The sequence below is a fragment of the Grammomys surdaster genome, unplaced genomic scaffold (genome assembly GCF_004785775.1).
Source record: "Grammomys surdaster isolate TR1022 unplaced genomic scaffold, NIH_TR_1.0 146, whole genome shotgun sequence".
In the NCBI taxonomy this organism is placed as follows: domain Eukaryota; kingdom Metazoa; phylum Chordata; class Mammalia; order Rodentia; family Muridae; genus Grammomys; species Grammomys surdaster.
The window spans coordinates 4,339,262-4,364,305 of NW_021604604.1; the positions used below are offsets into that span (position 1 = coordinate 4,339,262).

Genomic DNA, 25,044 nt, shown 5'->3' on the forward strand with positions numbered 1-25,044 from the left:
AAGGGACTTCTCAGGGAGATTTCTCTTCCCTGGATGTAAATTGTTATTCATCTTATTTATGGTTGGGCCTGGCTTTGTGGGGGGGGTATCTATTTATTTCATTAATCTTTTTGGTAGCCATTTAGCTGTGCCTTCTGTGGTATCAAACAGGCATATCAATCCTCAGCCCCATAAGAGAACTGGGTCTGGGCCATTCCCTTTAAGGATAAGAGGGTCCTTCTACATAGCTGTGGCATAGTTTTTATTGGTCTCAGTGATGCCAGAGGCAGTCAGCAGCAGATTTGCCATGAGCTTTCAGGTTTAGAGAGTTAAAAGTGAATAAGGCATGATGGAGAGTATTTCAGGGGGACTCCTTCGAGGGGGGGGGTTACCATTCCTCCTCTTTTGTTTTTAAAGCCAATTTTTCAGAGTTCTTGTAAAATCAGGGCAGAAGCACCAACAGCCTCTCCTTCCACATTCAGAGAGTCATGAGGACAGTAAAGAAACATAAATCTATATTAATAATCTCTTTTATCAAAGGACTGTTATAGAACAGCCAACAACTAATCAGACTATACAATATATTGATTAATAATAGCCTCTTCTATTTTTTGTGAGATTACTTCTCTTTTGTCAATTAATTGTTGAGGGAAATTAGGATTTACATCTCTCTTAAGAATATTAAACAGAGACTTAAATTCTTTTGTGGAGAACTTAAAATAAGATCTTAGCCAATTAGCATCTCCTAGAAACTTTTGAAAATGATTTGAAATGAGTAAACTCTCTCTTTTTTTTCAGACCCTTTATCTGTTTTTTTTTTTTATTGGATATTTTACGTATTTACCTTTCAATGTTATCTCCTCTCCCATTCTCCCCCAAAATCCCTTATCCCATACCCCCTCCTCCTATTTTTATGAGGGTGTGCTCCAAACATCTTCCCAGTCCCATCTCCCTGCTCTCGAATTCCCCAATGCTAGGGGATCCAAACTTTTGGGGACCATGGCCCTCCACTTCCACTGATGTCTGACAAGGCCACCCTCAATTACCTATACAGGTGGAGACATGAGTCCCTCCCTTTGTGCTCTCAGGTTGGAGGTTTAGACTTTGGGAACTCTGGTTGAATCTTTTGATACTCCTTCTAAAAAGTACCAAAGCACTCACACTTTGGTCTTCCTTCTTCTTCTTGAGTTTCATATGGTCTATGCGTTGTGTCTTAGATATTGTGAGCTTTTGGGCTAATATCCACATATCAGTGAGTGCACGCCATGTATGTTCTTTTGAGATTTTTCACCTCACTCAGGATGATATTTTCCAGCTCCATCCATTTGCCTAAGAATTTCATGAACTCATTGTTTTTAATAGCTGAGTAGTACTCCATTGTATAAATGTACCACATTTTATGCATCCATTCTTCTGTTGAAGGGCATCTGGGTTCTTTACAACTTCTGGCTATTATAAATAAGGCTGCTATGAACATAGTGGAGCATGTGTCCCTGTTGTATGTTGAAACATCTTTTGGGTATATGCCCAGGAGTGGTATAGCTGGGTCCTCAGGTAACATTATGTTCAATTTTCTGAGGTACCGCCAGACTGCTTTCCATAGTGGTTGTACCAGCTTACAATCCCACCAACAGTGAAGAAATGTTCCTCTTTCTCCACATCCTTGCCAACATCTGCTGTCACCTGTGTTTTTGATCTTAGCCATTCTGACTGGTGTGAGGTGGAATCTCAGTGATGCTTTCATTTGCATTTCCCTGATGACTAGGGATCCAGAATGCTTCTTTAGGTGCTTCTCAACTGTTCAAGCTTCCTCAGTTGAGAATTCTTTGTTCAGCTCTGTGCTTCATTTTTTTATAGGGTTATTTGATTGTCTAGAGTCTAATTTCTTCAGTTCTCTGTATACCTTGGATATTAGCCCTTTATCAGATGTAGGGTTGGTGAAGATCTTTTCCCAATCTGTTGGTTGCCGCTTTGTCCTATTGACTGAGTCCTTTGCTTTACAGAAGCTTTGCAGTTTTATGAGGTCCCATTTGTCAATTCTTGGTCTTAGAGCACAAGCCATTGGTGTTGTGTTCAGGAACTTTTCTCCTGTGCCCATGTGTTTGAGGCTTTTCCCCAATTTCTCTTCTATTAGTTTCAGTGTGGCTGGTTTTATGTGGAGGTCCTTGATCCACTTGGAATTGAGCTTTGTACAAGGAGATAAGTATGGATCAATTTGCATTCTTCTACATGCTGACCTCCAGTTGGACCAGCACCATTTGTTGAAAATGCTGTCTTTTTTCCACTGGATGGTTTTAGCCCCTTTGTCAAAGATCAAGTAACCATAGATATGGGGGTTCATTTCTGGGTCTTCTATTCTATTCCATTGATCCTCCTGCCTGTCTCTGTTCCAATACCATGCAGTTTTTATCACTATTGCTCTGTAGTACAGCTTGAAGTCGGGGGTGGTGATTCACCCAGAAGTTCTTTTATTGCTGAGAGTAGTTTTCTCTATCCTGGATTTTTTGTTATTCCAAATGAATTTTAAGATTGCTCTTTCTATCTCTGTGAAGAATTGAGTGGGAATTTTGATGGGGATTGCATTAAATCTGTAGATGGCTTTTGGCAAAATAGCCATTTTTACTATATTAATCCTTCCAATCCATGAGCATGGGAGATCTTTCCATCTTCTGAGATCTGTTTCTATTTCTTTCTTCAGGGGCTTGAAGTTCTTGTCATACAGGTCTTTTACTTGCTTGGTTAGATTCACACCAAGGCAGTTTATATTATCTGTGACTATTGTGAAGGGTGTGATTTCCATAATTTCTTTTTCAGCCAGTTTATCTCTTGAGTAGAGGAAGGCTACTGATTTCCTTGAGTGAATTTTATATCCAGCCACTTTGCTAAAGTTGTTTATCAGGTTTAGGAGTTCTCTGGTGGAAGTTTTGGGGTCACTTAAGTGTACTATCATATCATCTGCAAATAGTAAGATTTTCACTTCTTCCTTTCCAATTTGTATCCCTTTGACCTCCTTGTGTTGCCTAATTGCTCTGTCTAGGACTTCCAGTACTATATTGAATAGGTAGGGAGAGAGTGGGCAGCCTTGCCTAGTCCCTGATTTTAGTGGGATTGCTTCAAGTTTCTCTCCATTTAGTTTGATGTTGGCTACTGGTTTGCTGTATATTGCTTTTACTATGTTTAGGTAGGGACCTTGAATTCCTGATCTTTCCAGGACTTTTATCATGAAGGGGTGTTGAATTTTGTCAAATGCTTTCTTAGCATCTAGTGATATGATCATGTAGGTTTTTTTCTTTGAGTTTGTTTATATAGTGGATTACATTGATGGATTTCTTTATATTGAACCAACCCTGCATTCCTGGCATAAAGCCTACTTGATCATGATGGATAATTGTTTTGATGTGTTCTTGGATTCGGTTCCCGAGAATTTTATTGAGTATTTTTGCATCAATGTTCATAAGGGAGATTGGTCTGAAGTTCTGTTTCTTTGTTGGATCTTTGTGTGGTTTAGGTATGAGCGTAATTGTGGCTTCATAGAACGAATTGGGTAGTGTTCCTTCTGTTTCTATTTTGTGGAATAGTTTGAAGAGAATTGGTATTAGATCTTCTTTGAAGGTCTGACAGAATTCTGCACTAAAACCATCTGGTCCTGGACTTTTTTTTGTAGGGAGACTTTTAATGACTGCTTCTATTTCTTTTGGGGTTATGGGACTGTTTAGATGGTTTATCTACTCCTGATTTAACATTGGTATTTGTCTAGAAAATTGTCCATTTCATCCAGATTTTCCAATTTTGTTGAGTATAGGCTTTTGTAGTAGGATCTGATGATTTTTTTGAATTTCCTTGGTTTCTGTTGTTATGTCACCCTTTTCAGTTCTGAATTTATTAATTTGGATACTGTCTCTCTGCCTTCTGATTAGTCTAGCTAAGGGTTTATCTATCTTGTTGGTTTTCTCAAAGAACCAGCTCCTGGTTTTATTGATTCTTTGTATAGTTCTTTTTGTTTCTATTTGGTTGATTTCAGCCCTGAGTTTGATTATTTCCTGCCATTTACTCCTCTTGGGTGTGTTAGCTTCTTTTTGTTCTAGGACTTTCAGGTGCATTGTCAAACTGCTAGTGTATGCTCTCTCCAGTTTCTTTTTATATGCACTTAGAGCTATGAATTTTCCTCTTAGCACTGCTTTCATTGTATCCCATAGGTTTTGGTATGATGTGTCATCATTTTCATTAAATTCTAAAAAGTCTTTAATTTCTTTATTTCTTCCCTGACCAGATTATCAAGGAGTAGGGTGTTGTTCAGTTTCCGTGTGAATGTGGGCTTTTCATTGTCTTTGTCATTTTTGAAGACTATCCTTAGCCCATGGTGATCTGATAGGATGCAGGGGATTATTTCAATCTTTTTGTATCTGTTGAGGCCTGTCTTGTGCCCAATTATATGGTCTATTTTGGAGAAGGTACCATGAGGTGCTGAGAAAAAGGTATATTCTTTTGCTTTAGGGTGAAATGTTCTATAGATATCTGTTAAGTCCATTTGGTTCATAACTTCTGTTAGTTTCACTGTATCTCTATTTAGTTTCTGTTTCCATGATCTGTCCATTGCTGAGAGTGGGATGTTGAAGTCTTCCACTATTATTGTGTGAGGTACAATGTGTGCTTTGAGCTTTAGTAAGGTTTCTTTTATGAAAGTGGGTGCTCTTGTATTTGGTGCATAGATATTCAGAATTGAGAGTTCATGTTTGTTGACTTTTCCTTTGATAATATGAAATGTCCTTTCTTATCTTTTTTGATAGCTTTAAGCTGAAAGTCAATTTTATTCGATATTAGAATGGCTACTCCAGCTTGTTTCTTAGGGCCATTTTCTTGAAAATTCGTTTTCCAACCTTTTACTCTAAGATACTGTCTGTCTTTGTCGCTGAGTGGATTTCCTGTATGCAGCAAAATGCTGGGTCCTGTTTGCGTATCCAGTCCGTTAGCCTATGACTTTTTATTGGGGAATTGAGTCCATTGATGTTAAGCGATATTAAGGAGAGGGTATTGTTTCTCCCTGTCATTTTTGCTAATAGTGGAGGCATTGTTTGTGTGGTTATCTTCTTTTGGGTTTGTTGGAAGGGGATTATTTTCTTGCTCTTTCTAGGGTATGATTGCCCTCCTTGTATTGGAGCTTTCCTGCTATTATCCTTTGTAGTTCTGGATTTGTGGAAAGATACTGTGTAAATTTGGTTTTGTCTTGGAATATCTTGGTTTCTCCATCTATGGTAATTGAGAGTTTTGCTGGGTATAGTAGCCTAAGCTGACATTTATGTTCTCTTAAGGTCTGTATGACATCTGTCCAGGATTTTCTGGCTTTTATAGTATCTGGTGAGAAGTCAGGTGTAATTCTGATAGGTCTGCCTTTATATGTTACTTGGCCTTTTTCCCTTACTGCTTTTAAATTTCTTTCTTTGTTTTGTGCATTTTATGTTTTGATTATTATGTGATAGGAGGTATTTCTTTTCTGATCTAACCTATTTGGTGTTCTGTAGGTTTCTTGTATGATTACGGGTATCTCATTCCTTAGGTTAGGGAAGTTTTCTTCTATAATTTTGTTGAAGATATTTACTGGCCCTTTAAGTTGGGAATCTTCACTCTCATCTATACCTATTATCCTTAGGTTTGGTCTTCTCATTGCGTCCTGGATTTCCTGGATGTTTTGTCTTAAGAACTTTTTGCATTTTGCGTTTTCTTTGACAGTTGTGTCAATATTTTCTAAGGTATCTTCTGCACTGAGATTCTTTCTTCTATCTCTTGTATTCTGTTGGTGATGCTTGTGTCCATGACTCCTGATTTCTTTCCTAGGTTTTCTATCTCCAGGGTAGTCTCCCTTTGTGATTTCTTTATTGTTTCTACTTCCATTTTTATGTCCTGGATGGCTTTGTTCAATTCCTTCACCTGTTTGTTTGTGTTTTCTTGTAATTCTTTAAGGGAATTTTTGTTTTTCCTCTTTAAGGGCTTCTACCTGTTTACCTGTGTTCTCAAATTCTTTTTTTTTTTTTTTAAAGATTTATTTATTTACTATATTTGAATACACTGTAGCTGTCTTCAGACACACCAGAAGAGGGCATCAGATCTCATTACAGATGGTTGTGAGCCACCATGTGGTTGCTGGGATTTGAACTCAGGACCTCTGGAAGTGCAGTCAGTGCTCTTAACCACTGAGCCATCTCTCCAGCCCCTCTCAAATTCTTTGAGAGTGTTATTTATGTCCTTCTTAAAGTCCTCTATCATCACCATTAGAAGTGATTTTAGATCTGGTTCTTGCTTTCCTGGTGATATGGGGAGTTCAGGACTTTCTAGTGTGGGATAACTAGGTTCTGATGATGCCAAGTACCCTGGGTTGCTGATGCTTATGTTCTTGCGCTTGCCTTTCGCCATCTGGATCTCCTTTGTGCTATCTGCGCTGTCTCTGACTGGAGCCTGTCTTTCCTATTATCTAGGTTGTGTCAGAACTGTTTGGGATGAGTTTTGCTGCTGGGGTTAGAGCTGAGGCCCAAGATTTGTTCAGTGTTCAGGTAGAGACCAGAAGAAGCTCATGATCCAGGGCAAGGAGTGAATTCCTGGGTCCCAGTGGGTCCCAGTTACCCCCTGTTTGGGGCGAGTGTAACTGTCTCCTTACCTGAGATACTGCCCGAGTTAAAGCTCCTGGGAGGCCCTCTTTCTCTGGGTTTTGTGAGGTTGGGTACAGAGCTGCCGCCTGGGATCTGCTCTATCACCACCTACTTTCTGCCACCTTCAGTCTTACTACATCTGTGTGCTTTGAAATCTGAGGACACACACTACTTTATAGCAACTAATATGCTACTTGTTGTAAACCAGTGGTTCTCATCCTTCCTAATGCTGCAACCCTTAAATACAATCCCTCATGGTGTTTTGACCTCCAACCATAAAATTATTTTGTTGATATTTCATAACTGTAATTTTGCCACTGTTACGAACTGTAATGTAAATATCTAGTACACATCCCCAAGGGGTTGAGACCCATAAGTTGATGTCCTAGCCAGACATCATGTAATTAATTAAGTGAACATTATTTTCTTATTTTCCCCTTTATCTCCAAATAAACATTATTATTTTTGTGGGATTATAGTGTTAAAAACAGGTACTGAAGTAAATTATATTTTACTTTAGCAAAAGGGAAAATCATAAAAAACAAATTATATTGTTTTCTTCAAGTATACTTTTAATAATATTTTAAAATATAAATAATGTTAGAAAATAAATATTGTATTTATAAATGAAAAAGGAAATACATACCTGTGAAGCGGCAGAATTCTTTTTTCTTTTTGACTTTTCAAGGCCTGCATTTACAAGCCATGGACAGTGCTGTTAGACAGTGCTGGCCCTCTCGTCCTTGTAGAGTCCTCACTCAGTAAACCCATCTCCTTCCCACCAGAAACTTCCACATTTGCATTTATTTCTCCTTTAATGATGTAGAATACTCTTCTGCATTCTATAGTATAAGATTTAGTTTTTATGTTTTATATTTCTGGGGCATCTATTCTTAATAAAAATACATTTTCTTAAGGATAAAATATAATTCTTAGATTGTTCTGTTCCACTCATTTATACTCCTCTGACACCATAACTATCCCAATGACTGAAGTCATGTTCTTTTATTCTTTATATCCACTGTGCTCTCTATAAGATGAATTGAATTGAATTACTGAATTATATTGATTTCACTGATTTGCTTCACCCAGACACTTAATACCCATTGTACAGTCTTATCTTTCATAAGAAAACCTTACTAGCAACCATTTCAAGTTCCTAGGTGTGTCTCTTCATATTCTCAACTAGTGAAAATAGTAGGAGATGACTTATTTTTACTTTGAATTAGATTCAAGTGGCTACAACTAAAGAACAGTTTTCTTATGAATCTAAGCGATATTCTGAAACAGTGTGGTGCTGCAGAGGATTGAAGAAGGCATAAGAACCCCTAAAATTGAAGCTACAGTTAGTTGTGAGCTACCATGTGGATTCTCTGAATCAAACCCAAGGCCTGTGGGAGAGCAGACAGTGTTCTTAACCACTGAGCCATCTCTCTAGTCCCGAAAATAGTAACTAGTGAATATTTAAATAAAATGTTCAGGAGATCCAAGTATGTGTGAATGCTAACTTATTAATTTAACTCACAAACAACATCAATTTGCTTTCTATCATTAATCTGTACATTAAGTAAAATTACAGATGGAAGGCTCTTTTATCAAAAAGCTGTGAAAAATCACTTTTCATGATCTGGATATATTTATGCTAAAAAGAATGAATCTAGGAAAGAAGGTACATTAAGCCAAGAGTCGTCACAGAATGTTTAAGATGAGACAACAGGCCAGAACTGCATGTGCAGTACGGCAGGTTACAGTGTGAGGTGAAGCTGGAGAGGCAATAGGTAAAGGCATAGTGCTAAGTTAAGAGGTGTGGATTTTTGTTTTGTTCTTTAATGTAGTACAAAATCTTCAGAAGTTTAGATAAAGATTGAGGTGCTGACCAGATAATTAGGAGCAATAGACAAAACTGTAGGAGTTAAGTGGAAAGAACAAAAATTCCATAATTAATGTAAAAAGAAAATTCAGACTTACCTAAAGTTATGATTGGTAAATTGTTGGAGCTGGGACTCAAGTGGCTATCTGACTCTAAAGTCAGTGCCCTACCGACCTTCTACAGTAAAAATATATTGTTAATAAATAGTGCACAGGGAAAACAATCCATACTTAATGCAAAAATAAAATTGAGATTTGCCTGAAATCATAGGTAACTAGTAAATGCTTAAAGCTTGGGCTCAAGTGGTAGGACTCTAAAATCCCGCCCACCGTCCAGAAGTGAAGCACATGGTGCTGGAATTACTCAGCTGTGTCTGCTTATTAGAGAACTGGGCCTTCTCATTTTTAGGTGCAGTATCCTGGCATGGTGTGCTGAGAAACAGTAGACAGTTGGTACTTGGTGTACACAGACAAAGCTATGCTAATTTGGCTCTCCGAGGTACTGACTGTTGCTCTTAAGTATTTGTCACCAGTGTATCCATCCAGCTTGTGAAAATTACCGTTGTTCCACTTTGCCAGCGCTTGATAGTGTGTGTAACTCAGGGTTTTTTTTTTTTTTTGATATCTCAGTGTGGATTTTTTAAAATTTGGTTGGTTGTTGGTTAAATGGATCTATTTTAGCATTTTTCTAAAACTGGTATGAAATTTATATAATAAAATTACCTTTCAAAAATAAGCAGTTGAGTATCATGTAGTGTACTGATAATATTGGATGGTTAGCACTTCTACATAGCTCTAAAACATCTTAAAATATTTTATTGCCCCAATAAGAAACTGTACCTATCATGTGGTTGTTCTGCCTTCTTGACTCCTACCAGCCTTAGAAGCCACCAGTGTGTATTCTGTCTATAGATATATCTACTTGAATGTTTAAGAAAGAGAGAGAGAAAATCATGCAATTCTTCTTTCATTTTAGTATGTTTTGTTGTTAATCCATATCGTGGCTTCTATTGATTAAATAGTGTACCATCTGTGCATATTATAATTTATTAATGTATTTATCCATTTGCCCACTGAACATTTAGGGTGTTTCTGCCTTTAGACATTCTTGTTAATGGTACTGATATGTAGGTATCTCCATATATGTGTATACACACACATGCCGTGTGTGCATATCACACTTTTCTTTTCAGTGTATACAACTAAGTGGAGTTGCTGGTTCATGGGATAATTCACTGTTTAGGATGAAGAAAATCTGTAGTCTGCTTTCCACAGCAGCTGTACTGTTCCACATGTCACCCACAGTGTATGAGGCTTCCGTTCCATGTGTCTCTTTACCAGCAGTTGTTTATTGTCTCTGCAGGGTTGTTGCAGCCATCTTACAGTGGTGTGTCATTGGACTGTAATTTTCAGTCCTCAGATGACTACTGATGAGAGATCCTTGTGTGAGCTGGGCATGGTGGCTCACACCTCTAATCCCAGCATGCTGGAGGCTGAGGCAGGCAGGTCTGAGTTTGAGGCCTGCCTGCTATACAGAGAGTTCCAGGACCCTGTTTTGAGGGGGGTAAGGGAAGTATCTTTGTGTGGGAATGCTGACTTATATGTTTCACTGAAGAAACACTTTTGGGGGCTGAGTAGTTTTTCTTTTAGTTGTTGATTTTATAAACCTTTATTTGATTCATGATTTTTCTTAGTTCTATAGGGTTTTATCCCCATTCTTACAAATTTCCTTTCATGCAGTTTAAATTTTTATTAACTCTAATTTATATGCTTTTTTTGTATGCTTTGATAGCATGTCCACTGTCAAAGGACATGAACATAAGCCCTGTAGTTCCTGTATGAATCCCAGTTTTGCTTCTCACACTAGCTTCTTGATGCATTTTACATTGACTTTTATATGTGACATGCAGTAAAGGCCCAAAGTCATTGTTTTGAAAACACTAAAATAAAATCCATTTGCCAAGCAAACCAACTGGGAAAAAATTCCACCATACTGAGGTATCCACCCAAAGAATTAAAAAGAAAAACTGTAGCCAACATAGAGCATGTGCAACGTGTAGCAGTGGGAATGCTCGTGAGCCAGATGTGTACAACAGCTACAGTTATGTGGGGCGACAGCTAGCATCTGGGGTTGCTGAACCTTATGCACTCTAGCACCAATCTGTCAGTGCGCTGGAGGACTGATGGAATGCGTGTTTGCCACCATTTGTCCAAAAGCACTGTCCTTTCCCCCATTAAATGATCTTGTTATTTTGTCAAAGGTCATTTGACTATATAGGGCTAATTCTGGGCTTTTTCATCCTGTTTGTTGCTATGTCTCTTTTTATTCCAGTCTCACACTATTTTGATCCCTATAGATGTGTAGAAAGCTTTGAAATTGATAAGTGTAAGTTCTCCAGCTTTTCTTTTTGTTTATCAAGATTATTTAGGATTCCTTACAATCCCATTGGATTTTTTGTTTGTTTTGACATTATAACTAATGACAACATTTCTCCCATTCCTTTCCTCCCTCAAAACCTTCCCTTATTTTTTCCCCTGCTCTCCTTCAAATTTATTGCCTCAATATTTTTTCATTAATTGTTATTGCATGCATGTATGTAGTTGTATATACATATATTCTTAAATATAACCTATTGAGTATATATAATACTACTTATACATATGTTTTCATATGTGATGGTTTGGCACTGTACAACCAATTGGAATGTTCTTTCCTGGGGAATCCCATGCCCTCCATTCCCAGCTTTGCTCAGGTACCTGTGGTCCTTTGTGTATGTTTGTTGGTGCCATTCTTAGGCAGCTCATTCTTGGGCAATGGTCTCACAGCAAACTCCCTGATCCTATGGCTCTAATAATCTCTCTGCCCCCTCTTCCAGAGTGTTCCCTGAGCCTTAGGTGGTGGTGTTTTGTAGATGTATCTGTTTTTACTGGTTGTGGCTTTCTGTGGTAGTCTGTCTGTTGTAAAGGAAACCTACCTGTGGATTTAAGGACAAATGTTTTTAAATTGTTGTTAAAGATTATCCTGGTAAATTATACTAGTAAATTAGTAGTTGTACATTCTCCTTCAATAACCATAATTTCACTAGCATTAAATAGTTAGCTAGGTTCCCAGTAAACGTTCTTGTCAAATGGGGCATAAACTGGATTTAAGAATATTGTAGTATTTAAATCATAACAATATTAAGTTTTCCACTCACAATCATGGGATTTTTTTAAAATGTATTTGTGTCTCCTTTATTTTCTTTCAGCACTATTTTATAGCTATGTAGAAGTCTTTTGACACTTAGATTTTTCTTTCCTAAGTATTTTATTCTTTTCATTGCTATTTTAAATTGTATTCTTGATTGTCATTTTTAGATTTGTTCTTTGTTAGTATATAGAAGCACAATTACAGTTAGGACTGATGGCTAATACCTGTCAATCCCAGCACTGAGAACATGAAGGCACGGAAGAGCACAAGCGTATGAGACCTCAAAGCTAGTCCCCACAGTGACACCCTTCCTCCACTCCCTGTGGGCCAAGCATTCATACAAATGAGTTTATCAGAGCCGTTCCTATTCAAACCACCACAGTATCCTAAAGTATAAGAAGACACAGGTGGAATTTTCTTACAGACAATACTGTACCCTCTGCTCATCTTCTTTTTACTCTCATGTATGCCTACATTTTCAAGACTTTACAGTTTATACCTTCATTATAACCTTAAATTCAGAATATCTAAAACTGAATTTAATCTCTAATTTTCAAATACCTGTATTTGTATCTTACTGTGCTAGTTTGATAGACTCATTTAATTGTGCATTTATTTATTTTTTATTTATTTTTCCCTGTAATTTCTTTTTTTTTTTAATAAATTTCTTCATTTGGGAGAACTCTGTTCAACTCCCACTTTTAAATCCATCAGTACTGCCGTCTTAGGTCAGTGCTTTATTATCTTATGCTTGCAATATAGAATCTTACTGTATAGCCCAGGTTGCCTGGAATACCTTAAGTGTATGTAGCCCAGGCTGGTTTTGCACACAAATTCTAAATACTGTGATTAAAAGATGTACCTTCAAATAATTGTGATTAAAGGCATGTACTTTCTTGCCTGGCTTTGGTCTTTAGCTTCTTGAGACAGGTTCTTCCTATGTTACTGGCCTTGAATTCCTGAGCTCATGAGATGCTTTATCCTATCCCTCCCTAGTAGCTGGGATTTACAGCTTCACACCTCTCCCTAAAGGTCATAAGGTGTTTCACTACAGAGTCCCTTTTTATAAAGGTATTTTCTCACAGACTCGTTGGAGAAGGGTCTTTTTTTCTATGGATTCTTATAGCTCTTAATGTTATAATTGGCTGTTTAATGTTTTGAATTATATTTTGACTATATCTTTTAAAATGTTAAGTTACATTTACTGTATAAAATGTTAAAAGTTTCCACCCATTATGTGGAAAATATGTGATTGAGTGATATGGTAACAAATAAGATACTGCCAATTTTGTCAGTCTTAATTTGTACAGGTATCCCCATAATAGCCAATGCCTCTATCTAGTAAATGTGTAATTACAGAATCAGCCTTTTCAGTACTCAAAGCAGTTGTCAATTGAAACCTTGAATATGTATCAATGGTATGGTGTACTTTAGTTTTTCAAATTCTGAAGAATGAAGCACATTGATCTGCCAGATTTAATTTTTTGGTAACCCTAAGGTGGCTTCCAGCAGGTAATGGAACAAAGAACAATTAGGACACTTTTATAATTTTCTTGTCTTGTTGTGAAGTGATAGGAATTTTTTTTGAACCTTTACTGTTAACATAGTGTTTTTCATGACATTTTGAGGCTTCTAACACATTTTCTATTAATAATTGGTCAATTTTTCATTTCTTTGTGCTGATAGAAGACTATATGAGACCAAATATGGGTGATATATAATAGATTGTTTCTATTTCTGGTTGCCTGACGCAGTTGCATAAGATTAATTATGAATTATCAAGAATAAATTCAGCAGTTTCTATATGTAAAACAGATCTTTCTTCATATTGAGAGTCAGTAATTACATGAAGAGATTCAGGAAAATCTAGTAATACTGTAAGAATTATATACAACTCTTGTTTTTTGAACTGAAGTATATGGGCTTTGAATTACTTTGCTGCTTTTTTTTTTTTTTTAATATGTCTGACTTCTAGCCTGCCGTTCCCAACTGAATTGTATCAGTATAGAATGTAGGAGCTTCAGTAATTGGTGTTCCTTTTACAATATGTAGTAGAATCCAATTAATTCTTTCAATAAGCTGAAGATATTTGCTTTTAGAATATTTGTTGTTAATTTCTCCGTCATATTTGCTGTAAGCTCTTTGCTAATTTTTGTTGATTACCCATAATGACAGTATTAGAATAAGGTAGTATGATTTCTGCTGGATCCGTTCCCAGCAATTGATGTAGTCTTATTCTACCTGTTATGATTAAATTAGAAACCTTTTCTATATAATTCTTTAATTTCTTACTTTGTGTGCTAATAAAATTTATTCCATAGTACTATAGGAATATGATTTTAGCTGAAAACAGGCCCAAACATGTACACATACACCCATCAGCAGCACAATTGGCAATAGCCAAAAAAGAGAAACTGACTCATCTTCATCAATAGATTAATAGATAAACAGACTATAGTGTCTATGTATAATGAAATACTGTTCAATCATGCAAAGGAGTGATGAGTGCTGCACTGTAGTATTATCCCAGTGTTCTGTCTCTACACAATGGCCCTAGGATGACGACAACAGACACTGAGAATAGGAACAGTACCACAGGTGTCAGATCATAGAACCTATCTTTGATGGCAACGATACTGTGTAGCACAACTTAACTCCATTTCTCAGCATTGTAGTCTCAGTTGTTTTCTCTAATTCCATGTTGTGATTTCTTGCTCATTAATTTCTCTTTTCCATAGTCTCTAGAAAAAGCTGATAAATTGTCATATTTCCCTTTTATTCTATATTAAATTTCTGGTTTGTGATATTTCTCTACTCACATTTAAATGGTACCAGTAAATAGAGTTTTCCCCTCAGTGTAAGTAATAAAAATTAAGTACTTGGCTATTCTTTTGTGTGTTTTTCAGTTTATTTATTTTATGTATATGGGTGATTTGCCTACATGTGTGTGTGTGCATGATATGCATACAGTGCCTGCAGAGGCCAGAAGAGACTGTTGGGTCCTCTGGGACAAATGGTTGTGAACTGCCATGTGGGTGCTGGGAATACTATCCGGATGGAGTCTCTGGAAGAGCAGCCAAGGCTATTAACTATCTCCAGCCTTTTCATATGTTTTAATACTTGAGAATTTTAACTTAGTATAACAAACATATCAACAGGTAAAAGCAAACAAAAGTACTCTTTGGTTGTATTCAACATACAGCAGGCTCACACTAATGATGTTGAATGGATCATTGGCTAATTTGGAGCAAACAGATTGGCATGATGAGAGGCTGGGGGCTCTACTGACCAGTGCCTGCACATAACCCAGCAGACTAAGCTCACTTGCTGTCAAGTAGAAACAGTCGTTTTTCCTCAGATGTTGTAGCAATGTTAGCTGTTTCCACATGCTACCACAAGGCAGCTCTCGGCTTTATTTGTGATAAAACTGGAAACTATTTCCTAGGATAAAAATCGTTTATCTTAATTTATAAAATTTGCAAACCTTATCCTGACAATAATGTCATGTGAATTGTAACGCTAGCTAATTTTGTATAAACACTGAAAAGATAGTCACTTTCAACAATTTGTCTTGGTGCAGATTTTCTTTTCAACATTCACACTTCGATTTGTCACCTCAGGATCTGTTGACGGATTACTGAGCTGAAACTGGGCAGCCTCAGGGTTCTCCTAGACTGTTACCCATAGCACAGTGAATTTAAGGTGTTTTCAACGTTTGTAAGTTTCTATTTCTTCTTGCTGGAAAATAGGGCATAGGACTAGAATGGTTCTAATTGAAATGGACCTATTTTAAGCAAATGCAGTTTCTAAAATTTCTAAACTTCTTAGTGGCCCAAGAATCAAGTGCCATTATATTGAATATTATGACCTTTGAAAAATACTTACATGCACCACTGTAAAGTAAAAGAGATAAAGATACAACTGGTTTTTAATTTTCCCTATATCATTTATCAATCATATGCTCTGATATTTTTTTAAAGTCTCTTCAATTTCTTTTGGCTTCAGCTTTTTCCCCAGTAAGATAATACAGAAAATTTTCTGCCTGAAGATAAAGTAGTTGTTCTCTTGAGATCACATCTAATTTTAAAAGCTATAAATCTATAAATTGAAATGTCCCTTGAGACTGAACGTCTATGTCCGATCTCTGCACAGCAAGAGCTCTGTACTCCGTTCCCTGTGAGTGTGTGGTTGTCATTTCAGTCTCACCACCTAGAACTATCCGTGCACGCGTGCTCAGTGTGTCTTGAACTTAGTTTCCTATCTAGTCAGTCTGATTTTGTATGAATTCTTCTGTCTTGTCCCCCAAAACTTATTTAACAGTTATTTGCTGACTTTATAATTTGTTGCCATTGAGCATGTGTACATGAAAATCAAAGGGGGTTGTAATTATACTTAGAAACAGTTATAGAAGGAGATCATCAGAATATAATGCAGTCATTTTAGTAAAACTATAAAATGGTATGGAGGGAACCTAGCAAGATTAATTTAAGTACCCTGGGGAGTTAAGAAGGCTTCTCAGAGACAACAGTTCTTGGAAGAGGAGGAGTTCCTGTGTAGGTAATCTAGAACAGTACATCCTGAACAAAAAGCAAATATTTAAAAGGTTCAGCGATGTGAGATAGTCTGAGTATTTAGAGCTAGTAGTTTTTAGCTAGCTGTAGATATCTGACGCAGAGATTAAGATGAGATAAAACTAGAGAGGTAGCATGGTTTCCAGGCGCCAGTCTTTAGATGCCCTAGAGAACTTGGATTTTTTTTTTTCTTTTAGGAAATTGTGAACATTTGTGGGAACATTTAGTAGTGGAAAATGTTATGATCAAAGTTTTAGATCTTAAACAAGTTGTATAACCTCTCAGTGTTCCTGCACAGTGGGATAGCCACATTTCTGAGGTTGTACTGAGGACTGAATAGAGAATGCATGTGAAGCAGTTAAGAGTCTACATAGTAGCAGTTAGTAAGCCTATAACCCTGTCTCCAGAAAAGGGAAGGAAAGAAGGAAAGAAGGAAGGAAGGAAGGAAGGAAGGAAGGAAGGAAGGAAGGAAGGAAGGAAGGAAGGAAGGAAGGAGGGAGGGCAGGCGAGCGGGCGGGCGGGCGGGCAGGCAGGCGGGCTGCCTCCCAGCCTAAGCCTAAAAAAAATTCCAAGTTCTTCTCTGGGGCATCTGAAGATTGGGCACCTGGAAACCAGGTGGTGGCGCACTTTTAATCCCAGCACTCAGGATGCCGACAGAAGCAGATCTCTCTGAGTTTGAGGCAGCCTGGTCTACAGAGCAAGTACCTGGACAGCCAGGGCTATACAAACCCAGTCTCAAAAACTAAAAAGTAAAAAAAACAAACAAAAAGCCTTCAAAGCCTTGTGACATGTCACCCACCCACGCTACTGGAGCCCCATTTCAGTCTCATTCATTCTTCCCTAGACCCCAAAGGCAAAGTCACTGTGATTATAATTTGCATGGTCTTCCTTTTTTGTGTTGTTTTTTGTTTTCTGTTTTTTTGTTTTTTGTTTTTTTGGTTTTTTGTCTTTTGTTTTTTGTTTTCTCAAGACAGAGTTTCTCTGTATAGCCCTGGCTGTCCTGGAACTCACTCTGTAGACCAGGCTGGCCTCGAACTCAGAAATCCGCCTGCCTCTGCCTCCCAAGTGCTGGGATTAAAGGCGTGCGCCACCACCACCCGGTGTGGTCTTCTTTTTTAATCTGTTAGTAAATGTTAAATCACCCTCCCTCCCCAATTCATTGTCTTTTTTAATCATTGTTATGCTCTGTGTGTGTGAGTGTATATATATGTGTGTGTATGTGTGTGTGTATATGTGTGTGTGTTTGTGTGTGTATGTGTGTGTGTGTGTATGTGTGTGCACACAACCTACTGAGTCTACTTAAGTGTTGCGTATACATATGTATAACCAGGGCTGATGACTTGATATTGGACTTGATATGCAGGAACTCATCCCTAGAGCACGTTAATTTTCCATTTCTCAGAAGCTATTGACCATTTCTAGCTCTTCTTCTAGGTGAGGGGCCATTTGGCAATCCTCTGCCTGTGTTGGCATGTCAGCTAATGCTGTCATTCATTGTCCTGGTCTTATACAGGGAACCATATTGTATTCTCAACACTTATCGTTATGCCCATAAAGAAATATAAGCTGTCACTTCTTACCAACAGGGAGAGACTATTAGAGAAATCTACAACTTGTCAAAATGAAAAGAGTAAGGTGGGGTACCCCACCCTAGCTAATAAAACTGCAATGTAACCCCCATATCCATGGCTCAGAAAAAATTGCAGGAGAAGGAGCAGAACAGAATGTTGCTAGATAGTGCCCCTAGGCGTGGTAGGGAAGTTCACCTTTCCCCATTTTAAAATGGGTTATTTACTTTATTAGTAGTAAGAATTCTTTTGAGGAGAGTAGGCTGTAGAGATGGCTCAGTAGTTAAGAGCACTTTCAGAGGACCTGGATTCATTTCCTAGCATCCACAACCATCTGTAACTCTGGTTCTAGGGGATCCAGCACTTTCTACTGACCTCCATGGGCACATAGCATGCACATGGTGTAGATATATATATGCAGGCAAAATACTCCCACATAAAATATAAAAAACATTAAAATTTTAGTTTAAGTTGTATGTGGATAGGAGGCATGTATGTGTGGAGGTCATAGGGAAGCTTTGTGAAGTCCTTTCTTTTATACTTTATTTTGCCTGGGGATCAGGGGTGGAACTCAGGTGGCCAGATTTGCACAGCAAGTGCCTTTACTACTGGGCTGTCCCATCAGCCCAGGAAAACTCCTTATGCACTTTGAATACCAGACTGTAAAGAGGTCCAAGAAGAGAATATGTTTTATACAATTACAGACTTTAGTTAGCTGCCCCACTTACAGCTATATTGGCAAGAAGTATATTCAGCCATGTGATCAGGAACTGGGACTTTGTGATTCCTTCTTGTAAGAAATTTGAAGTGGCTGAACCAGGACTAGGTAGATTTTCTTATATGGTTTGCTATGCTGTCACCTCACAGGTATACCAGTCTGGCTGGACTGTGATTGCCATCAGGAAAAGAAGGAGGTCATACTGATCAAGAATGAATCCTGAATTTTCTAAGTAAATATTTCTTAACATCTACCCCTTAATTATCTAGGAAGAAGCTAAAAGGAACAGGTTTCTTTCTTGGGACAGTTGCTTTCCAAAATATAAAGAAAAGGAAAAAAGAGAGGTAGTGAGAATTTTTGTTAATTTTTTGTTTTGGTTTGGTTTTGATATTATACATCTTGGCCTGTCCTGGAACTTACTGTGTAGACCAGACTGACCTTGAGCTTAGAGAGATTTACCTGCCTCTGCTTAGAGTCAGAACTTCTTGAGTTGATGTATGAGGAAGTCTTTTCAATGCTCAACAAGCCCAGATGTCTGTGGATACAATAGGGAACATGGAGATTGCATCAAACATATTTGACTCCTGGCCTATTCAGTGGTTTAGTAATGAAAGGTATTTTGTTGGCTGACTGCAAACAGTCTGAAAGGCTAAAACCATGAAAAAATTACTTTTAGGATCTACAGTAGTGTGGTCCAGCTTAGTTGGCCTGATAGGAATGGCAACAATAATGACCTGAGAAAAAAATCTCAGCAGCCAGATACAGCAGAGCTGCAAGAGGAATCGGAGCCCCACATAAGTCAGCCCTTCCAGAAGTGAGCAGGGGATGGCCCAGGCAGAGGAGTATAATGCATTCCAAGGTAACTTGTGAGGGTTTGGCGAGAGCCACACAGAGATTCGGTCTCTATGGATTTATCTCAGTAGTGGGACACTTGCTTATCACCGAAGCAACACCGAGTGGAGGTTTTTCTTGTGTCTGGTCTGGTCTTTGTGTTGCTGCATCCAGCTCATGGAAGGAGAGGGTGTAATAGGCTTAGTGGTCAGCTTCATGATGAGCCTGTGTGGATGGTGAGAAGACGGCTATCTGTAACACACTAAGAGGGGCCTCACAGGTTGACATTCAAGGTCGTTTGGTTTTAATTTTGTTGTTCTTCCTATACCGTTGGTTTACACAGAAGTTTGTCATGGTCACTTTTAAGTTGGAAAGGAAATTATAATAGCTGAAAGCCAAATGCATTCTAAAACTGTACAAAATAAAGAGTTTTAGGGATACTATCCATGTTATAGCTGTACAACTGATATTTTAACTAGTGGGCAGAATATAAAAAATATTTTCTTGAGTAAAATTTCTAATATTCTGAGTTGAACTAAACTGACTAAAAATGGGTCAGTATAAAAATTTAACTATCTATTAAATAGAAAAGAACCTTCTACCAAAAATATGAGAATGCAACAAGTAGTGTGTATATTTTTCTTTTAATGTAACCATAATTTTTCAGCCAAATAAATAGCATAATACTTTGTATTTCACACTTTATGGTCTAAAGCTGGAAGGGGAAACTCTGCATATAGGTTCTATAAACATAACAGCAAGCTTTCCCTTGACACTCCAAGCCCTCATAATCCAAGAATATTAAAGATTTTCAGAGGCAAGTCTTTGAACATAGCAGGTTTTATGACAAAAATCCATCCCAAAGGAGTATTTTTTGATAATACAGTTTAAATTTCCGTATTCATTCTTACTTGGGGATCATTATATAAAATACTGACTAATTTGAAAACTTACTTTTTATTTTGTATTCAGTATGGAGATTTATTCCCAGAGAGGGGCTTTTCTGATGCAAAATTGGAATGCTGGTGCAGTCACAACAGCTGTCCCCACACCATGTGGTAGCTTCCAGTACTTTACTGTAGAGATGAATTTTTGGCCCGGTGTTTCAGTAATATTGGACACACATGGTTTTAAGTGGCAAAGCAGTATGCTTATGCATTCATCTGACTTTCACAGCTACAGTTGGCTCTACATTAGACCAGGGAGAACACATTCACACCACAGCCACCCTCATGGCTGCTGGAGTAGCTGGATCACAGTGGGCTCTGTTCCTTTAAAGACACCACTAACTACTGCTGAGGAATTACACATTCACCAAAGTGCCTTGCAGCTGTAGGAGAGGGAATAATGAATAGCTCAGAGGCCACACTCAGATTTCAGCCGTGAGTTCTTGTTATCACCCATCTTTTAACAATAACAATAAAAATCATGGCCATGAAATAACTAGAAACAAGAGGAAGTTTGCTGAGGCAGTCTGTGATTTTTCTTTTCCAGGTTTCGATAAAGGCATTTGATTTAAATAAAAATGTTGCCTCCCCAGGAAAACTGTAGTGCTATGTTTTTGACTCGTTAACAAGAAATTAAAATCCAGTTGGTTTTTAGTGTCCACTGTTAATATATGTCGGATATTTTGGAAAATCAACTTACTAAAAATAGAAGTTTTGCACAGCTCTCTATTTAAGCTAATGCAGACCTCTTTTCTTGAGAGAGAGCACAGCAGTGATTTGCTGTGTCTAAAGCACACTGCACTGGTATGCTTTGGCTCTGAGTCCTGTTTCAGTGAGGATCTTAATGTTCTTCATGGCTTGATTTTGCATATATTTAAATTGTCCTCAAGCCTTACCCTTTTTGTGTTTTCTTTTGCATCAGAGTTTAGGGGTTTATCAATAAGAGTAGTATTTCTTTGAAAATCCAATTTGTTTCCTCTAAGTGATATCTAAATAACACATTTTTTTGTTAAATGAGGCAAAAAAGGAAGGAAAACTCCTCCGTGTAATTTTTGGCTCAAGTGATACAGAGAATTAAATTTCTGATCTTCATTAAATATCAAAGAAATTCTAACCAGATCCAGTGTAGATTGCCTTTTTATCTGAGTGAGGTTATGCTTGTATTGTCGAGGCTGTACTGATGAATATGTTTGAGGCTTTCAGCCCTTAGTAGATACAAAATAGAATGATTGATAAAATCCTCCTTACTATTGGCTATTATTTACTGACTCTTAAGTGGCAGGTTGTATTTATGCCAATTCATCTGCTTCAGGGAACATTCTTGATAGCAGAACAAAGTGAATAAAAGTAGTTTGCTTTGCAAATGAATGCAAATAGGAGAGCCTTTCGGAAAGCCCTTTAACAGGGGCAGTGCACTTTGATTATGAGTGAAGCTGCCATTTGGACATGGTGAAAAGAGCATGCTTGAACCATTGATTGGGGGAGACAGTAAAAAGTCAGGAAGGGCCCGTTAGGCCTGCAGTGAGGCCTGCGGATGTCAGTGTGGTTAAAGCACAGTGGGAGAATGACAGGAAGGATTAGTGTCAGGGAGAGGCTTGGCTGGAGCTGTGGAGATAGTCCCCGGGGTCACTCACCTCTGACTGTGTTCTGTGCTGATGGTTCTGTAATGCAAACTGCTTGGTGTATGCCTGTTCATTATCGGAAATGGTGATTAGAAAAGGTATTTGTTTCTAAGATTTCCTCCTACTACCTTTCTCTTCCTCCTTCCCCCCATCCCTTCTCTCTTTCTTTCTTTCTTTCTCATTAAAGGAAAATGAGGTGGGCTTCCTTCATCTTTCTTTGTTTGATGCCAGAGTAGCTACTGCCTCTGGTGGGTGGTAGCTTATGCTAGAAAGTAGTTGTCATATGTTTTTTTGTATTCAGCAATGATTTATGTTTCTTTCCTCGGTTTTAGGTTTTTGACCATTATTCAGCAATATGATGCTACTAGAATTGTTTTGCAGTTTTGTAATTTTTAAGGTGTTTTCACTATTTCAACATCAAAAGCTTTGCAAAGACTGGGTGGCTCACACCTTGGTCAAAGAGTTCCTAATCTTAACTTGTTCCCAAGTTTTACAGAGTGTTAGCATTTGGCAAATTAAACATTTATAAAATTGTATGTCATTATTGTTACATAGAATGAGCAAGACATGTAATCTTCTGCAGTTCTGACTCTCAATCAATGCTTTTTCTTGTTCAGATTTTCACGTATACTTCTTAAAACCATTTTTATAAGTATTTTTTTAACTTCAAAATCTTACTAGTCATATTATGTGAGTTATATGAGCAGCACTACATTTTGTTCCAAGAATTTTTATGGACTTTGATAATGTTTTTTATTTTAATATAAAATTGGTCTTTTTTTTAAAAAAAATATCTTCAAAAACATAGTTTTGCATTATGCAGTACTTCTGTTTTTTTATATGCATGCAAAAATCTTACAGACACTTCTGGGACTCTATTCTCTGGTTAAAGGTGCTGCCCCAGCTTTGACTAAACCTAGATACATGTTTAGTAACTGTTGGTCATTGCAGAAAGGGTTTTGCCAATAATTTGTTTCACAGGCATGTTGATGTTATAGTAGACATTTTTCCAATTTCTTAAAATTTTGTTTAATGTTTTGCAGGCACCTGTATGGACAGAAGAGGACCTCAGTCAACTGACAAGAAGTATGGTTAAGTTCCCAGGAGGGACCCCAGGTCGATGGGAAAAGATTGCACATGAATTGGGTCGATCTGTGACAGATGTGAGTTCACTGAGATTTGCATTGTCTGGGGAGTGACAATCAGGAACAAGCCAACTATGCAGGAGGCAGACTGAGATGGGTCCTGGGTTATCTGTGGAGAAAGGACCTGGGCATGAACCAGTAATGGAATAAGCAAAAACCAGATGTGAATCCATCCCCTTCTCCATAGTGTAACAGCTGTATGAAAGACTTCTGTAGTGTTCAGAGGCTGAAGCTACTGAAACCTAATCATAAAAAACAGTATTAGATTTTGTGTATATTGACCCTTTAATCGTGGAGAAGACAGTTTTCAAACTGATCAGAATTAGAGAGGTTGTATTTCAGCCTTAACACTCAAGTACAGATCGCCAGTGTATTTAGACAGGTGGTTTAGGTTAATGAAGTGAGCGCGCTCGGGTCTGTGGAAACAGAGGCTTTGCCTTCTTTCCAGGATGCTGCTGTCCATTGATTTTGGAATTTGTGTGTAAATGGCCATACCTAACACCTAGAAGACAAAGTATAGACCAAGAACCCTGAGACATACCACTTTAGATGTTTTTGTTCAGGGAGACTACAGTAGAGCACTTGATGGATGCCATTTTATTTCCCAACATCTAATTAGAAGTCAGAAAGAAACCTCCTGTCTCAGATATCAAACTGATATTTGTATAAATCATACTAAATAATAACCTTGACTAAATTTTCTTCATATACATCTTACTGGTATAAAACTTCTTAAAAAGAGTTACTAACAGCAAAAATTTAAATTTCCTCTTTAATTTGGTTACCATGCTTTTAGGTCTTTTTTACAGTGTGCACATTTTAATGAGCTCACTAGTAAAACACAGCTACTAAAATAATGAGAATGTGTTATAATTGCTAGAGCTTACTTTTCATAATAAACTTCTATGTTTTTAATTTAGAAGCAAATATATATTTAAAAAGTACTGTCAACTTTTTTTCTCTTTTCTTCAGTTCCTTTGACCGGGACTTGCTTTGAAAATTTAAAATTTACATATGTATATGTAAGTGTGATCATCTTACACAAATTGTACCTAGTAACATCATGTCTGCACTTTGTTGAGTGACCAGTCATCTTTAGCTCATAGAGAATTGCTTTTCTACTAATTACACTGCTGAGATATGCATTTCATTTTCTTGTTTTAAGGTATTTTGTAAGGAATGGTATAACTATATAAGCACATTAAAGATATTCCAGGGATATTGATAATTTAAACATTGTATTTTTAATTGCTAAAAATAATTTTAAACATTCTAAAAATACTGTTTTAAAGAGCCCAAAACTTTTAACTTGATTATATAAAGAAAAACAATAATGTGTTAATTTGGTGTCTTCTTTTTTTTTGTTTGTTTGTTTTTTGTTTTTCAAGACAGGGTTTCTCTGTGTAGCCCTGGCTGTCCTGGAACTCACTCTGTAGACCAGGCTGGCCTCGAACTCAGAAATCCGCCTGTCTCTGCCTCCCAAGTGCTGGGATTAAAGGCGTACGCCACCACCGCCCGGCAATTTGGTGTCTTCTTAAGAGGTAGAGAATGAAGACTAAAAAGGGGTGGAGTTTAACAAGATCTCTCTGGCACAGCCCCACAGTTACTACTTTACTGAATTTACAAGAGAGGTCTTACTGCAGGGGCTTCTTTTTAAACCTTTGCTTATGTGGTTTACTTACAACATATCTTATGTGTTTTATTACTTTTCCCCAGCCTTCTCCTGGGGAGGCTGATTTTACGTCTGTAGTACTTTTTAATATGAAGTGGTTCACTGACTTGAGTATGTATGTTTGAACACACTGCATAATATCTTCTCTTTTCACAAGATTAAAAGTACTGTGAAAATACTTAATAAATCTAAACTTTTGTAGCCTCCTGAGATGCCATCATAGGAGAACTATGTCACAATCTGCCACACTGTGGCATCTCTGCAGCCTCACTGTGCATCTCAGTAACATGT

At 37.6% G+C, this 25,044-nt stretch overlaps 1 protein-coding gene across 1 annotated transcript in view; it reads left to right on the forward strand.

Moving 5' to 3' along the window:
- Positions 1-25,044, forward strand: part of Dnajc1 (DnaJ heat shock protein family (Hsp40) member C1) — a 170,611-nt gene that overhangs the window by 118,297 nt on the left and 27,270 nt on the right. The window contains exon 9 of the mRNA XM_028764834.1: positions 22,980-23,099. Within this exon, the coding sequence (XP_028620667.1) occupies positions 22,980-23,099 (120 nt within the window). The remainder of the gene's footprint in view (positions 1-22,979; positions 23,100-25,044) is intronic.